The 17,749-nt window shown below is 44.1% G+C and overlaps 1 protein-coding gene across 3 annotated transcripts in view; it reads right to left on the reverse strand.

The window, feature by feature from the left end:
* Positions 1-17,749, reverse strand: part of STRN (striatin) — a 370,558-nt gene that overhangs the window by 45,655 nt on the left and 307,154 nt on the right. For all 3 annotated transcript variants that reach the window (XM_030196411.1, XM_030196410.1, XM_030196412.1), the window contains 2 exons: positions 16,376-16,551; positions 8,662-8,709 (listed from right to left, as the gene is read on the reverse strand). In XM_030196411.1, coding sequence (XP_030052271.1) covers positions 8,662-8,709; positions 16,376-16,551 — 224 coding nt within the window. The remainder of the gene's footprint in view (positions 1-8,661; positions 8,710-16,375; positions 16,552-17,749) is intronic.

Genomic DNA, 17,749 nt, shown 5'->3' on the forward strand with positions numbered 1-17,749 from the left:
TGAGAGCGGTCACATGATGGGCATGAAGTCAGTCCTTGCATGCGCAATGCGGTGCTACACGCGCACCAGAAGGCTCTAGCAAACTTTTTTTTTTGCTATGTTTTGATGCCGATTCCTGGGCCGACCCATGTGTGAGAATAATTCAGCCTGCTTGTCCTTGGAGACTGTTAATTATCTGAGTTTAAAACAGTTTGGACATGCTCCTGTAGGAAAAGTCCATAGTCTGTTATTGAGATGATATGGGATAAGCCACTGCTTGACCTGGGATTTGTAGCATGGAATTATGCTACTAACTGGGTTTCTGCCAGGTACGTGTGACCTGGATTGGCCATTGTTGGCAGGACACTGGGCTAGATAGACCATTAGTCAAACCCAGTATGGCTAATCTTAAAAAAATTATATATTAAAAATAAATATATACATATTTTCTCTCATTACATAGCTGAATTTAAAAGTCATCAAAAGTTTTCGTTCCTATCTTTAACATTCACCCATTCTGAATAAATTCTGTCCAAATTTAATATTCCTCCATCCTGAAGATAACTCTTAATACAAATTAGCAGCTTTTGGCTCAACCACCATAGATTAACATTAAGCCCTTCTGATTCACAGTAATTTGGATGAGCAGAAAAATGTGTTTTCTGTCCCTCCAGTAATTGCAAGTGTAAAAAATGGCTCTAATAGATGCAACTTACCAGGGGCGTAGCCACGGGTGGGCCTGGGTGGGCCTAGACCCACCCAGCAGCGGAGAGAGCTTCAATTTCAGCAGCGGAGGGAGCAGGCTGAGGTCCGATCCTGCTTCTGCCTCCCTCTCTCCCACAGCGCTTCTCAAACGCTGCCTACCTACCACCGCCACGATCTAGTATCTTCCTCCCATCTCAGCACTGCAGCAGCGGAGCAGCGGTAGCGATTCATGCTGCCTCCTGCTTCGTTCTAACCCGGAAGCGTCTCCTCTGCCACGTCCTGCCCCCATTATTACAACTCCCTGTTTCTGCTGGGGCAGGACGCAGGTGCGCGGCAGAGGAGACGCTTCCAGGTTAGAATGAAGCAGGAGGCAGTATGAATCGCTACCGCTGCTCTGCCTCCGCTGCTGCAGTGCTGAGATGGGAGGAAGATACTAGATCGTGGCGGCGGTAGGTAGGCAGCGTTTGAGAAGCGCTGTGGGAGAGAGGGAGGCAGAAGCAGGATCGGACCTCAGCTTGCTAAGGGTGGTGCTGTGCCCCATTGAAGAGATGGAGAGTTGGGGGAAGGGCTTCTTAAGATAGATGCTGGAAGGGGGGGCATGAGGTGGAGAGGGGCAAGAGAGAGAGAGAGAATTGTGGGACATAGGGTAGAGAGGGGTAAGAGAGAGAGAGAGAATTGTGGGACATAGGGTAGAGAGGGGTAAGAAAGGAAAAAAATCTTGCATTGGGAGGGGAGAGGGACAAGAGAGGGAGAAATGTTGGACATAGGGGGGTAGTGGGGAAGGAGAAATGGTAAATGTTGGACTTAGACAGGGGGTGGTGAGGAGGAGAAGATAGATGGTGAAAAATTGGACATGATGGTGGAGGGCAGGAAGAGATGTTGGATGGGGCACAAGGGAGGGGGAGAGGCAGAAATGTTGGGCATGGCAGTGGAAGGGAGGAAGAGAGAAAATGCTGCATGGGGGAGGGGGAAGAGAAGTGTTGGACCCATGGCACAAGAGAGGGAGAAATGGTAGAAAGTGGGAGAGGGAGATATATTGGACCTGGCGGTGAATGAGAGGGAGAGAGAAACACAGGAGCTGGAGAGGGGAGAAAGGAGGAGATGTTGGATTCAGGAGCAGAAGGGTGATAGAGAGGTGCCGGACAGTGGGAGTGAGGGAAGAGAGAGGGAGAAATGTTGGAACATGAGGGAGAGGGCAGGAGGGAAGAGAGAAGGGGCAGAGAGATGTAAGGCTGCAAGAGTGGGGTGGGGAGAAAGAGGGAGCAGATGCTGGGCTAGAAGGGTGGAGGAAAAGAAGATGGCAGAACCATGTGGGAGAGGCCAGGAGGGAGAGGAAGAGGGTGGCAAGGAAATAAATAAAAAGATAGTGATTACAGAGGATAGAAATATGGTAATGAAAGGGAATGGAGGGCTGAGGAAGGAGTGAGATGGGGAAATGGAAAAGCTAGTGGGTGAGAGAAAAAGATGAAAATCTGATAGGTAGCTGTAAACTAAAAAGGAGGAGAACAGTGAGAGGGTGAAATTTGAGTTGACAGCAAGGCAGAAAGAAGAAAAAAAGAGAGGAAAGAGCTAAAAATAAGAAGTCAATATGTCAAAAGCAGGTGTAGTGAAGGTAAAAGAAGACAAATGGACAGCAGCCGCTCGAAAGAGAATTAGAAGACAACAGACAGGAAAGCAGAAAAGAAACTGCAACCAACATGATGGAAAAATACAATGTCCAGACCACAAAGGTAGAAAAAAGCAATGTATTTTGAATGTTTTAAATGGAATATGTTGGCTTTGGGAAATCTACATAGCAAATGTGTTTGTATCGTGTTCAGGAGAAAGGAAATGCATTTCTGTTTTTATTTCTCCAGTGTTGAAGTACATGCTAAGTTTAACTTTTGGGGGTTCCGAGTTCAATTTTTGTCTAAATATTTTTATTTCTGATACGTGATCCCTTGTTCTGTATTTGGTGAGGGTCTGTTGGTGTGACAGTAATGGCAGGTTGGGAAATCGGAGGGCAGGCAGGGAGGAGAGGGGATCAGGGAGGGGGCCCTAGCATGTCTAACACCAGTTCTGACCCTTGCTGTATAGCTGGTAGGGATCCCAAGCCTCCCCAGCTGAGGACTTCCTCCAAAGACGGCCAGAACTTCCTTCTACTAAGCTCTGCAGTCGGTGACAGCATGCTTGAGTCACTGACAGCTAAGCACGCATAGGGTGCTGGCATCAGTGGCTTACTGATGTTGCTGCTGCCTGCCAAGTTTGGTAAAAGGGAGTTCTGGCCACCTTCAGAGAAAGTCTTCAGCTGACAGAGCTTGAGGATCCTTATTAGCTAATGTATTTATATTTTGCGGTAGGGCAGGGCAGAGAAAATATTGTGCCCACCCACTTTGGGCTCAGGCCCATCCAAAATTGGCTGTCTGGCCACGCCACTGCAACTTACACTGTGTTTTAAGTTAGATGTGGAGCTCCTTATGAGCAAAGACTTCTAGTCTTATTGGTACTTAACTTTTATTTTACATTTCTTTCAGCATCTTTGAAAGTTTCTGATGAAGAATGACCTAATTATCATCAGTGATTTTTTTCACAGGGTTGACAATTACTATACAGTAATGCTTTATGCTTAGGCTGTCAGGGACAGCTTTAAAGTGGTTACAGCTTATCCAAAATACTGTAGACCAATTTGTTATTAGCATAGAGAGATATCATGTAATGCCAATATCGATTAAACTTCACTGGCTGCCAGTTACACTTAGGATTAAGTTAAAACTTCATCCCTTCTTCATAATTATCTTTATTCCAAGTCAATCTCAATCTTTAGTAGATAAATTGCATACTTATTTAAACCACAAAATAACTTTGGAAGACCAGAAGCAACGAAAATCTCTGCCTCGACCTCGGGAAGACACCATACCACGACCCGATACTCTAGGCCTATCTTCCGGAAGTCTGGGAACTTTAGTTTCCCCCAGACTGCGAATCAACTTTTCTAGGTCATCGCCAAACAAAAGAAAGCCTCTAAAGGGAAATTTACTGAGCTTTGACTTAGAGGCAGCATCCGCCACCCAACCTTTGAGCCACAGAGACCTCCTAGCAGCCACCCCAAGGGCCATAGACTTGGCTGAGGCCCTTAACAGATCATATAAAGCATCCACCAGAAATGCAGAGCCCATTTCCAGCTTCACGATCTCAGCGTCAACGACCGCCAGATCATCTGACGGCCGATCCAAAACTCTTTCGGACCATCTGAAGCAAGCCCTAGGTACAAGGGAGCCACCTGAACCGCCAAGGCAGACACATCAAAGCTACTCTTTAGTAACGCCTCCAAACGGCGATCCTGAACATCCTTCAGAGCGGTGCCCCCATCCACTGGCACCGTGTTACGCTTGGTGACTGCCGAAACCACTGCATCTACCACAGGCGGCATTAGAAGAGTTCTATCTGCTTTCTGGACCAGATAAAGCCTCACCATCGACTTGGCTGGTCTAAACACCGAGTCGGGAGCCATCCACTGCGCCTGTATAGCATCTCTGATATCCTGGTGCATGGGAAAGGTTTTACTCGGCTTACAGACTCCTTTCAATAAGAGGTCCATCTTGCGCGGGACCTCTGGCACCGTAGTGTCATCCTCATCAAAATGCAAAGTCGAGGATACCTGGGAGATTAATTCTTGGAGGTCTTCCTTATGGACAATGTGTAATACCGAGGGATCCGCCCCGGGAATGAGAGGGTCTACCCCCGAATCCATCTGAGAAGATTCTTCCTCCACTGACTCACATCTGAGTGCTCCAAAGAGGGCACTTCTAGATCGGGATCAGAATCAGAGCCAGTTTCTAAATTCCAAGACCTCCGAGGCCTCTTAGATGGTAACAACTGCCCATCCCCCAAACTACTTCTAGGCTGAGAACCGTCTTCTGAAGAAGAAAAGCCTGATACATCTGCATGACAAATTCTGGGGGACCTGCAGGCAGGAGAGAAAGCTCAGCAGAATGAGTCTGCCCTGTTAGCTGTGGCTTGAGCAGAAAGCCATACTGTAACCGCTGAGGAGGGAGCTAACATGGCAGATGCTCCCACCAAAACCGGCGCTACAGACATGGACTTGCTGAAAGAAGGCTCCAAGCTTGCTGAAACCGTCGCAGGAGGGGAGACCTGGTCAGCGGCACTCTCGATGGCGGAACAAAATTTAAATTTTCCGCTTCCTCCAACACCGCGGCGCTCACATACAGCACAGTGTCGCAGCTTCTCCGCCATGCCAGCAGGACAGACTGCGCCGCGAGTGCTCTCCCAGCTAACTTCCGACATGAAAATAACTAATTATTTCCCCCGACACCGGCGAACTAGGTCTGAGCAATCAGAGGACGTGCACCGCCAGAACCGCAAGGGAAGGCAGGAGGAAACAATGAGAGCCAAACTGCAGAGCACAGCTGCTTGCTATTATTATTTTTATTTTTTTATAGACGCGGCTGCCTCTCCTCTGACCTAAGAGTTCTCTTCCCCTGAAGAGGTCGAGTTAGTACTAGCCCTTAACTGTCCCACAAAAACGTGGAGGGCTACAGAGGGGGGAGGGACCCGCCACCCAGATGTAACACCCTTGAGGCTACAAAGAGACCCCTTGGACCTCTGCCTCATTGAACCAAGCTTAAAAAACTAGTGCACAGAAAGAAGGAGAAAAAAAAACCCAACTACTATTACTATTTGGTTTTTTTTTTAGTAATAAAGAAAGATATAAGCAATAATTGAGAGACTGAAAAGGGCTCACCACCTTCCACCTGCTGGAGACTGAGGACACTGCACAACCCATCAGCCTGGGCTGGTCCGGAGGGACGCTAAGGAAGTATGGTTATGAAATACAGATTCACATTGTCTTTTTATATTCATTTTAATATTTGTTTGTGTTGTAGAATTGACCTGAGGCAGGCATTTCTTACACCAAAACTCAGCCAGTGTCAGGTCACTATTAAAGCACACTTGTTCCATTCTTGAGAACCCTTTCTGCTTTTTCCTGGACTACTATTTTATAATGTAATTCACATTGATCCTTGGTGGTATATAGCGAAATAGAAAATTTTAATATATTGTATTTGGTGGACCTTTTACACCAACATGTATTAGAAGAATCTTGTAATCTACATAGTAGACAGTGTTGGCATCTCCTCTTCTGTCAGAAAATGTGCTTGACAGCTAGTGGGTAGAGTACCTTAGTTGTTTTGCACATCTAGAAGAGTTTAATCTTGAGCAAGCAAACTCTCAAGGAATAAATAAGAGGTTTCCATTTTGGGAGCAGAGAGAATCAGAAGAACTGTAGTTGTCCTCCGCCAGCAACAGGGGTCCACACACTTGAAGTGTCTGTTGTATTTTATTGACTGCTGACAGGGTCCTGGTTCTATGCCTCCTTCAGACACAGTGAACAAACCAGTTGAAAATTCAATCAGCAAAACACTGTATATTATAAGACCAGTCTGTATAAGCTCTAGCCAGGGATTCCTCTTCCCCAACAACTTATAATCCAGAGATTTTAACTGTCCGCAACTTATAAGCAAATGAAGTCTTGGAAAAATCCAGTACTTTCTTTTAATCTCTTCCCTGGTTTGGGCTCTCCCAGCTTTAAGAGCTCTGGGACCACTGACAACTCCTCCCCTTGGGATAGTTTTATCACTTAACTGACACTATACCCCGCTCCACTGCTGTCAACCTGAAAAGCTGTAGGTAAGTCTTTCCTCTACAAAGGAATTCCCTCTATCTTTTCATATTTTCATGTCTTGTGGTTCTGTGAAATTGTATGCAAAGCAGTCCATAAACTCATCATCAGACATTTGATCTTCTCTGTGTACCTCAGGTACCTCTACTTCTATAGGGGCGAGTCCCTCATGCCTCTCATGTCCACTAAGAGCTCCCCTTCCCTAATTCTGTTGGGAGTCATTATATACTGCCTATGTATCCAGGGAGGCTCATCCTCCACGGAGCTCTTCCCTTCACTAGCTTCTCCCCTGCAAAGCCTATGCACATGTGATACCTCCCCTCCCTGCTCCCTTCCCCTCCTACTCCAACCCAGGAATTTTCTAATTTCCTGGTACAGCCTGTATTCCCTGCGCAGTTGTTTTCCTGGGGATAGAGACTTTGGGGTCAGGCTCAATGACCCAAGCTTGGGCATCCTCTTGATTGTGACAAAGTCACGCTTGGAAATTTGGGAGATTTTGGGTTTTTTTTTTTTTTTTTTTGCAAAAAGGTGAAAATTGCTATCTGAAGAAGTAGGTTAAGGAAGTTTGATATTTTGTGGATTTTTATTAAACTGATCGATTTAGTGAAGTGGGTGAGTAAGGTTGGTTATGGGGAAGAAGATGGTTAGGGGTTGGACAGTTTTAGATGAGCGTTAGGTGGCTGTTAGAATGTTTTGGGTACACAGTTAGCAGCTTTGTCAAGTACCATGAAACCTTACCAGGGAACTAAAGAAAGATTATGATTGTGGCTCATGTAATCAGTAAGAACTGTACAAAAACAGCAAAATATCACAGAAGAGGAACCATTATTCTGCTGAAGAAAACCCACGCATACCTAGAAAAGCCTTCTAAGCTTTTCTGGACAGCTGTACAAAGACTTATGCATCAGCAGCATCCAAGGACACCTCCCACATGTGGTTGATCATTTTGCCTGCCTTTGAGAACTGCAGATCTGTTTTGGTAAAAAGGGTACAGCATAGATAACAGAGGCAGCTCCACAACATCATTTGCCACTCTCTCTCAGGCCTATCATTATATTAGATCTGTTTTGATAAAAAGGGTATAGCATAGATAACAGAGGCAGCTCCCACAACGTCATTTACCACTCTCTCTCAGGCCTATCATTATATTACCTCAGAGAGGAGGCAACTATTAAATTTTGATTTTTCGCAAACCACCTGCAAGCTTGAAAGGCACTGAACTGGTTTACATTCAGGTAAAATACAAATGTTTCTGTCCTCAGAGAGCTCAACATATGAGTTTTGTACCTAAGGCAATGAAGAGTTATGAATATTTAACTTTCATGCTCTCTGATAAAACTATCAGAAAGGGACCAATTGCCAACAAGAACCAGGATGCACCACTTTACATGGTTCGCATTTCTAATGTAAATACATTCTGTACAAAAAACAACCAGTTTTATGTAATTAAAGTTTAGCATATTAAACACCAATGTAAAGTACATGCGTTTTGTAAACTGCTTTGGGGTTTTTTTTAAGAGACAATATATAAAACTAATTAAAATTGTTTTTTTTAAATATACATACCTGATATTTGAGGTGCTACTTGAGTTTGGAGCGTTTATGTACTGCAATATCTTTTTGCCTGATCCTTTGAATGGTATCAAAAGCTATTAGGAATACAGGGGCCCTTTCACAAAGGCGCATTAGGCCCTACATGTGTGCAGCACATGCCAAAATGAGAGTACCGTAAGGCTACCATACCCCCTTGGTGGTAATTTCAGGTTTGCCGTGCGTCCATAACGCTTGGATGATATATTTATTTCCTCCTACACATAGCAGTAATCAGCAGTTGGAGCGCGATGACTGGTCATTGTGCGTGTAGTGCATGAGCCCTTACTGCTAAAACAATGGGTGGCATTAAGGGCTCGGACCAGTTTTAGGTGTGCACTGGTTTCAGTCTTACCATATGCCCTTTTCCCGTCCCATTAAAAAAAGCCCTTTTTTGCAGATGCAATAAAAACTGGCCCGTCACGCACCCAAAACAGTGCCAACACTACTGTAGGCCACTTTTTGGCGCGCCTTTGTAAAAGGGCCCCACAGTGACTCCAGAATCAATAATCACTACATCTCATTATAGTGAATTGTAATGCACTGTATTTGGAAGCAAACTGATACAATATAAGAGGAGTGAATAGAAAAATAGAAATTTCTCACCAGTTATTCCACAAACATCAACTTGTATGCAAATACAAATCTGAAGTGAAGCTATTAAGCATATATATTAGTTTATGAGCTATTCAAATTAATTTAGTTACCTGTGAGCTCTGAAGGTATATATTGGTTCCACATCAAGAGAAGCACTCCTAAGCAACAGAAAGAAAAGCAGCATTTAAATATTCAAAACCTATGAAGAAATACTATTCAGCATTATCTGAATGATTGTAAAGTTATATTTTATACTAGTCTAAGTTACATACAGTGGTGGAAATAAGTATTTGATCCCTTGCTGATTTTGTAAGTTTGCCCACTGACAAAGACATGAGCAGCCCATAATTGAAGGGTAGGTTATTGGTAACAGTGAGAGATAGCACATCACAAATTAAATCCGGAAAATCACATTGTGGAAAGTATATGAATTTATTTGCATTCTGCAGAGGGAAATAAGTATTTGATCCCCCACCAACCAGTAAGAGATCTGGCCCCTACAGACCAGGTAGATGCTCCAAATCAACTCGTTACCTGCATGACAGACAGCTGTCGGCAATGGTCACCTGTATGAAAGACACCTGTCCACAGACTCAGTGAATCAGTCAGACTCTAACCTCTACAAAATGGCCAAGAGCAAGGAGCTGTCTAAGGATGTCAGGGACAAGATCATACACCTGCACAAGGCTGGAATGGGCTACAAAACCATCAGTAAGACGCTGGGCGAGAAGGAGACAACTGTTGGTGCCATAGTAAGAAAATGGAAGAAGTACAAAATGACTTTCAATCGACAAAGATCTGGGGCTCCACGCAAAATCTCACCTCGTGGGGTATCCTTGATCATGAGGAAGGTTAGAAATCAGCCTACAACTACAAGGGGGGAACTTGTCAATGATCTCAAGGCAGCTGGGACCACTGTCACCACGAAAACCATTGGTAACACATTACGACATAACGGATTGCAATCCTGCAGTGCCCGCAAGGTCCCCCTGCTCCGGAAGGCACATGTGACGGCCCGTCTGAAGTTTGCCAGTGAACACCTGGATGATGCCGAGAGTGATTGGGAGAAGGTGCTGTGGTCAGATGAGACAAAAATTGAGCTCTTTGGCATGAACTCAACTCGCCGTGTTTGGAGGAAGAGAAATGCTGCCTATGACCCAAAGAACACCGTCCCCACTGTCAAGCATGGAGGTGGAAATGTTATGTTTTGGGGGTGTTTCTCTGCTAAGGGCACAGGACTACTTCACCGCATCAATGGGAGAATGGATGGGGCCATGTACCGTACAATTCTGAGTGACAACCTCCTTCCCTCCGCCAGGGCCTTAAAAATGGGTCGTGGCTGGGTCTTCCAGCACGACAATGACCCAAAACATACAGCCAAGGCAACAAAGGAGTGGCTCAGGAAGAAGCACATTAGGGTCATGGAGTGGCCTAGCCAGTCACCAGACCTTAATCCCATTGAAAACTTATGGAGGGAGCTGAAGCTGCGAGTTGCCAAGCGACAGCCCAGAACTCTTAATGATTTAGAGATGATCTGCAAAGAGGAGTGGACCAAAATTCCTCCTGACATGTGTGCAAACCTCATCATCAACTACAGAAGACGTCTGACCGCTGTGCTTGCCAACAAGGGTTTTGCCACCAAGTATTAGGTCTTGTTTGCCAGAGGGATTAAATACTTATTTCCCTCTGCAGAATGCAAATAAATTCATATACTTTCCACAATGTGATTTTCCGGATTTAATTTGTGATGTGCTATCTCTCACTGTTACCAATAACCTACCCTTCAATTATGGGCTGCTCATGTCTTTGTCAGTGGGCAAACTTACAAAATCAGCAAGGGATCAAATACTTATTTCCACCACTGTAGTAGGGCATAATCAAAAGGGACACCCAGGTTTTTCTGAGGACGTCTTCGCAGGACGTCCCTGTGAAGGGGCAGGGAAACCCATATTATCGAAACAAGATGGACGTCCATCTTTCATTTCGATAATACGGTTGGGGACGCCCAAATCTGGAAATTTAGGTTGTCCTTAGACTTGGACGTTTCTGATTTTCGGTGATAATGGAAAATGAGGACGCCCATCTCAGAAACGACCAAATGCAAGCCCTTTGGTCATGGGAGAAGCCAGCATTCATAGTGCACTGGTCCCCCTCACATGCCAGGACACCAACTGGGCACTGTAGTGGACTTCAGAAATTGCTCCCAGGTGCATAGCTCCCTTACCGTGTGTGCTGAGCCTCCAAAACCCACTACCCACAACTGTACACCACTACCATAGCCTTTATGGGTGAAGGGGGGCACCTAGATGTGGGTACAGTGGGTTTTGGAGGGCTCACATTTACCACCACAAATGCAACAGGTGGTGGTGGGGGGGGGGGGGGGGGGGGAGATGGGCCTGGGTCCGCCTGTCTGAAGTGCACTCCACCCACTAAAACTGCTCCAGGGACCTGCATACTGTTGCGATTGACCTGAGTATGACACTTGAGGCTGGCAAAAAATATTTTTAAATAATTTTTTGAGGGTGGGAGGGGGTTGGTGACCACTGGGGGAGTAAGGGGAGGTCATCCCCGATTCCCTCCGGTGGTCATCTGGTCAGTTCAGGCACCTTTACGTGGCTTGGTCGTAACAAAAAAAGGATCAAGTAAAGTCATCCAAGTGCTCGTCAGGGACGCCCTTCTTTTTTCCGATTATGGGTCGAGGACGCACGTCTTAGACATGCCCAAGTCCCACCTTCGCTACACCTCCGACATGCCCCCATGAACTTTGGTTGTCCCCACAATGGAAAGCAGTTGGGGACGCCCAAAATTGGCTTTTGATTATGCCGATTTGGGCAACCCTGGGAGAACGACGACCATCTTCCGATTTGTGTCGAAAGATGGGTGTCCTTCTCTTTCGAAAATAAGCCTGACAGTATGTACTTTTTAGTCTAAGCAAAAATTAAACAAGATTGTTAAGCTTTTGCAGATAATTATAAAGCACAAAGACCATGAAACCTGTACTGAAAGAAGTCAACTGAATGTTGTCTTGTAAAGAAACAGAACAAAATGTCAGATTAATAAAATTGTAAATTAAAGTTTTAGACAAGTATCTCAAACCAATTCTGTACTATAAGCCAAGACTTTAGAGCAGCCATTCCCAACCAGGTCCTCGGGCACACTTAGTCCCATCGGGTTTTCCGGAAATTTCCAATGAATATGCATGAAATAGATTTGCATGCACTGCTTCAATTGCATACAAATCTAACTCAAACATTCATTGTGGATATCCTGAAAACCCAATGGGACTAGGTGTGCCCCAAGGACTGTTTTGGGAAAGGCTGCTTTAGAGAGCAAAGCTGCTTAGATGTCAAATGTATGCTCTCTGAAGAGCATACATGATCTAGGGATACACAAAATAAAAAATCTTCATTAACCAAAAATCTTTTAAACTATTTATACATTTTAAATTCTCATTATATTATCTTTATTAAACATTGTGCTCAGAAATCAAACATGCTCAATGTGCCTAAATAAAAACTAAGAACACCCCATTTTCCATCATGTCACGTCAAAGCTATGAATGACAATTTCTGTTACTAATAGTTCACTGATTTGGACTGTTGTATTCTCCCAAAATTCAAATGTTAAGTAGTAGTAGTAGTAGTAATTCTCCTTCTTCAATGCTGTAAAATGTCACTGAGAGCTGCAACTAATTCATGCTTCAGTCACTCTTAAATGAATTGTGGATCTGCCCAAAATATATTCCACTCATATCCTTTTCCAATACATTTCTTAGAAAAAGGATATGAGTGGTGTATATTTTTGGACAGAACCACAATCCACTTAAGAGTGAGAAACACAAGTTGACTGCAGATCTCAGTGACATTTTACAGCACTGAAGAAGGAAAATTCTTTGATGTTTTGAATTTTTGGAGACTATAAGTCTAAGTAAGTGAACTATTAATAACAGAAATTATTGTCACTCATGACTGAGGTGACATGATGGAAAACGGGGTGCTCTTAGTTTTTATTTAGGCACATTGAGCACATTGATTTCTAAGCACAATATTTAATAAAGATATTATGAGAATTTAAAATGTATAAATAGTAAAAAGGTTTTTTGGAGCAAAGAAGATTTTTTGTGAATCCCTAGATCATGTGAATGAGTGACTATATAAATATTGATCTAGATAAATTTATTGTTAAGTAAAATTTGCTCCTTTTATTAATTTTTTTGAGAAGGAAATCAGTCATAACAATGAGTAATGTAATCTGACAGTACTAACCAAAGAAAACATTCCTAACATTTTCTAGAACAAGCTCAAGGGTCCACTGAATATGCATACCATACCCCAACAGCATGTCTCAATTTTGAAATTAGGCTAGCAGCACTATCCTAGAAGGGGAGGAAGGAAGGCGAGTATGACTGGGGATATCATCTCGCTTCAGAAGGCACATTACACGTAAAAACTTTCAAAGGTAGCTGTGTTAAATTGGTGAAACAAAAATAACAGAGGCAAGTAGCACAAAACAGACTAACCAATAGGGATGAGCTTTCAATGACCTATGTCCACTTCCCTCTGATAGAATGTAACTTTTACATATTCCTAACAAAATAGGAAAAGCAAAACCTGGAGGGGTGGTTTAAATGGAATGGTACCCACACATTGTTGGTTTTGAAGAATAATAAAATGAAACCAAGTGTGATAATATGTCTAACCATTAGATGCCACTGTCAGACTTTAAAGAATGCATTGTACATTTAAACCAAAGGGTGCCACTGTACCATGGAATTAGGTATTGGTGTATTTGAAAATTAGAAGTAAACTACATGGTTCAGCCACTGGGTGTCTAGTATTTACAACAAAGAAAATGAGAAATACAGCTAAATCAGTAACAACCAGTCCTGCAGGGACTGGGGTGTGGAAGTGATGGAGGAAAAAAAACACACACACAGAGCATGCCTCATGATATAACTTCCAAAATGTGTGTGCACATGTGCCCGTGACTTACAAAGGATAAAACAGAGAAGGGGTTGTTTGAAAGAAACAATTTCCTAACATTTTTTTTATTAGCAATTTTTCCATCATTTCCATCACATAGAAAAGCATACAAAAGAAGTATCCAATCTAAATAACCAATTCAATCCACAACCTTACAATCCCACATCAATGGAAGAAAAAAGGTACCTTGCAACTCCCCCCCCCCGGAACAAACAGTTAAATTTTCAATGTATCGGTGTACATATTAGACAGTTGGAACAGAAATCTAACCCATCCCCGCTGGAATCTTACCCAGCCCTGCAACAATTTAGCCCGTCCAAACCAGTCCCTGCAAGAATTTAATGGTGTTCTAAATATTTCTCAGCTATCAGTCAATAAGCACCAACAGCCTTAGTAGTCTATAAAGATATCACCAATCTGTTATTTTTTGCTGCTTTGAATACCCCCCCTTCTTCAACCCACTCTTTCTCTCACCCCCACCCTTCAACCCAATTTTTCTCTCTCTCAACTCCCCCCTCTCCAGCCTTCACCCACTCTCTCTCAAACCCCCCTCAGCCTTTATCCACTCTATCTCAAGCCCCCCTCAACCTTCACCCAGACTCTCAAACCTTCAACCAGTCTCTCTTAACCCCCCCTTCACCCATTCTCTCTCTTAACCCCCCAGCTTTCATCCACTCTCTTAACCCCCCCACAGGGTTCACTCTCTCTTAACCCCTCCAAGCCTTCACCCACTCTCTCTCTCTCCAACCCCCTCACAGCCTTCACACACACTCTCTCTCTCTAACCCCCCTCCCAGTCTTCACCCACTCACTCTCTAACCTCCCTCACAGTCATCACCCACTCACACTCTCTCTAACCCCACTCACAGCCTTCACCCACCCACTCTCTCTCTACACAGACTTCACCCACTCGCTCTCTCTACAGACTCACAGCCTTCAGCCACTCACTCTCTCTAACCCCCTTCACTCTCTCTCTAAACCACCCCCCCCCCACAGCCTTCACCCACTCGCTCTCTCTCTCTAACCCCCCCTCACAGCCTTCACCCACTCTCTTCTCCTTCTCAAACCCTCCTCATAGCCTTCACCCATTCTCTCTCTCAAACCTCTCATAGCCTTCACCCACTCTCTCTCAAATGCCCTCATAGCCTTCACCCACACTCTCTCTCTCTAACCCCCCTCACAGCCTTCACCCACTCGCTCTCTCTCTCTCACACCCACCTCAGCCTTCACCCACTCACTCTCTCTCTAACCCTTCACAGCCTTCACCTACTCTCTTCTAACCCCTCACAGCCTTCACCTTCTCTCTCTCTCAAACCCTCTCAGTCTTCACCCACTCTTTGTCAACCCCCCTTCTGCTTTCATCCACTCTCTCTCAACCTCCCACCTCAGCCTTCACCTCTCTCTCAACCCCTCCCAGCCTTCACCTCTCACCCCCCCAGCCTTCACCTCTCTCAAACCCCCCCTCAGCCCTCACCTCTCTCTCTCTCTCAACCCCCCTCAGCCTTCACCTCTCTCTCTCTCAAACCCCCCTCAGCCTTCACCTCTCTCTCAACCCCCCCTCAGCCTTCACCTCTCTCTCTCAAACCCCCCCTCAGCCTTCACCTCTCTCTCTCAAACCCTCCCTCAGCCTTCACCTCTCTCTCTCAAACCCTCTCTCAGCCTTCACCTCTCTCTCTCAAACCCCACATAGCCTTCACCCTCTCTCTCGCTCTCTCTCTCTCTCTCAAACCCCTCAGCCTTCACCCTTTCAACCCCCTCCCCACCCACTCTCTCTCTCTCAACCCCCCTCCCCACCCACTCTCTCTCTCAACCCCCCTCCCCACCCACTCTCTCTGCTATGTATTCCCCTACCTTGCCTTTGCAGAGGTAATAGTATGCTTTCTAGCCGCCCCCCCCCCCCCTCCCCGTGATTCAGTTCTCATGTAAACTTGAACTGCACATAAGTAATGCCTCACTGGGAAAAGACCAAGGGTCCATCGAGCCCAGCATCCTGTCCACGACAGCGGCCAATCCAGGCCAAGGGCACCTGGCAAGCTTCTCAAATGTACATTCTATACATGCTATTCCTGGAATTGTGGGTTTTTCCCAAGTCCATTTAGTAGCGATTTATGGACTTGTCCTTTAGGAAACAGTCTAACCCCTTTTTAAACTCTGCTAAGCTAACCGCCTTCACCATGTTCTCCGGCAATGAATTCCAGCGTTTAATTACGCGCTGGGTGAAGAAACTTTTCTCCAATTTGTTTTAAATTTACTACACTGTAATTTCATCGCATGCCCCCTAGTCCTAGTATTTTTGGAAAGCGTGAACAGACGCTTCACATCCACCTGTTCCACTCCACTCATTATTTTATATACCTCTATCATGTCTCCCCTCAGCCGTCTCTTCTCCAAGCTGAAAAGCCCTAGCCTCCTTAGTTTTTCTTCATAGGGAAGTCGTCCCATCCCCGCTATCATTTTAGTGGCCCTTCGCTGCACCTTTTCCAATTCCACAGTACAGGAATTTCTGACTGGTCTCACAGTTTCCCGCATGGCGGTGCAGAAGCATAACAAATGCCGGGTAGTGTTACAAAATAAATAAATACATACATACATAAAAATTAGGAAGGGCATTAAACCCTGGGTGCCAGTGTGCAATTTCTAGGTGCCATGGTGTCCTGGCGCCCGGGATTTGTCAAGCCTTGCCTTATAGGGCAAATCACATTGAACTATTTCTTGTCTCCATCCATTGGTAGATGGACATAATCCATTGGTCTGGACTGGTCTGGTCTGGACATGAAGGAATACAAGTTAGACATGCAACATAAGGACTCATTACAAGTAAAAAAATATATTAATATTCTTACTTTTTTGCTGGAGCAGTTTTTTGTAAATTCCACATTTTTAACGTATGATCTTCTGATGCCGTTATTAGCACTGGCTCAACAGGGTGAAACGTTAAACCTCGTATCCCATCAAAATGGCTTCTTAACGTGAACTTGGGATTCCATGTCTTCCTTAATGCATCCTTGTTGTTTGCTATCTGTAATACAAAACACAGAAGAAAATAAGATAATGAATCATGGAATTTAGAAAGAGAAAGGATCCATGTTCCCTCAACTAGGAAATTAAAAAATATATTTTCCCAAACTAAGTGACAACATTCATATTGCTCAAGACAAAATCCTCTGTAAATGAACAGGTGCTATAAGGGTATATAGGAACATAAGAACTTCCATAGTGGATAAGACAAAAAGTCCATCAAGCCCAATACCTAGTTTTAACAGTGAATAATCTGGATCACAAGAACCTGGCAGGATTCAAAAGAATACATACAATGCTGTTTACTCACAGGAATAAGCAGTGTCTTCCCCAAGTCTACCTTAGTAATGGTTTATAGACTTTTCTTCCAGGAACTTGTTAAACCCTTTAAAACATGGTTATGCTAGTTGTTTTTACCATATCCATTAGCAATGACTTCCACAGTTTAACTGTGTGTTGAGTGAAAAAAATATATTGATTTGTTTTAAAAATGCCACTTAGTAACTTCATGGTTTGCCCCCATAACCTTTGTACTTTATGAAGATTAAACAACTGATTCACATTTTTGACAAGAGTGTTCTATTTGGCAGTTATGGCAAGAGAAACTACCATAACTTACTTAGAAAGAAAAAGGTCAAATAGACTTTAATGCAAAATTGTAAAATGGCAGACATAAATTAAACTATACTGAAAAGTCCTTCAAGTCAGTCTACTTTGGGACAACATGCTTAATACTGTTTGCAGGCCCCTGGTGCTCCGTAAGGGACCTATATTCTAATCATTTTTCCTCACAAATACATAGGAAAAAACATTTTACAGCCTTCACTTGAGTGTGTGGAAATAGGATTTGTTTTGACTGAGTACTATTCACTGCAGGATGCTGCTACATCTCCAGCCCAGTGTTATTCTTTCCAACCTATCAGAATATTGGAAATAACTTATATGTAAGGTGTCAAGAATATCTTTTAGTTTGGGGCAAAATAACTGTCAAAAAACTTAGCAGAATGGGCCAAATTTGGGTGGAGTAAAATGGTAATAGACACAATGAATTAAAAAATGGACCAGATCAGACCAGTAGTTGCAGACAAATAAGCTCCCCCAAACATAGCCCCATATATTTCTATGGAGAAAGAAGCTGCTGCTTCTCCACCATAGAAATAGAGATACATTGACATACAGCAGTAAGAGAATTGTTCCTT

Source organism: Microcaecilia unicolor, chromosome 3 (assembly GCF_901765095.1).
Source record: "Microcaecilia unicolor chromosome 3, aMicUni1.1, whole genome shotgun sequence".
In the NCBI taxonomy this organism is placed as follows: domain Eukaryota; kingdom Metazoa; phylum Chordata; class Amphibia; order Gymnophiona; family Siphonopidae; genus Microcaecilia; species Microcaecilia unicolor.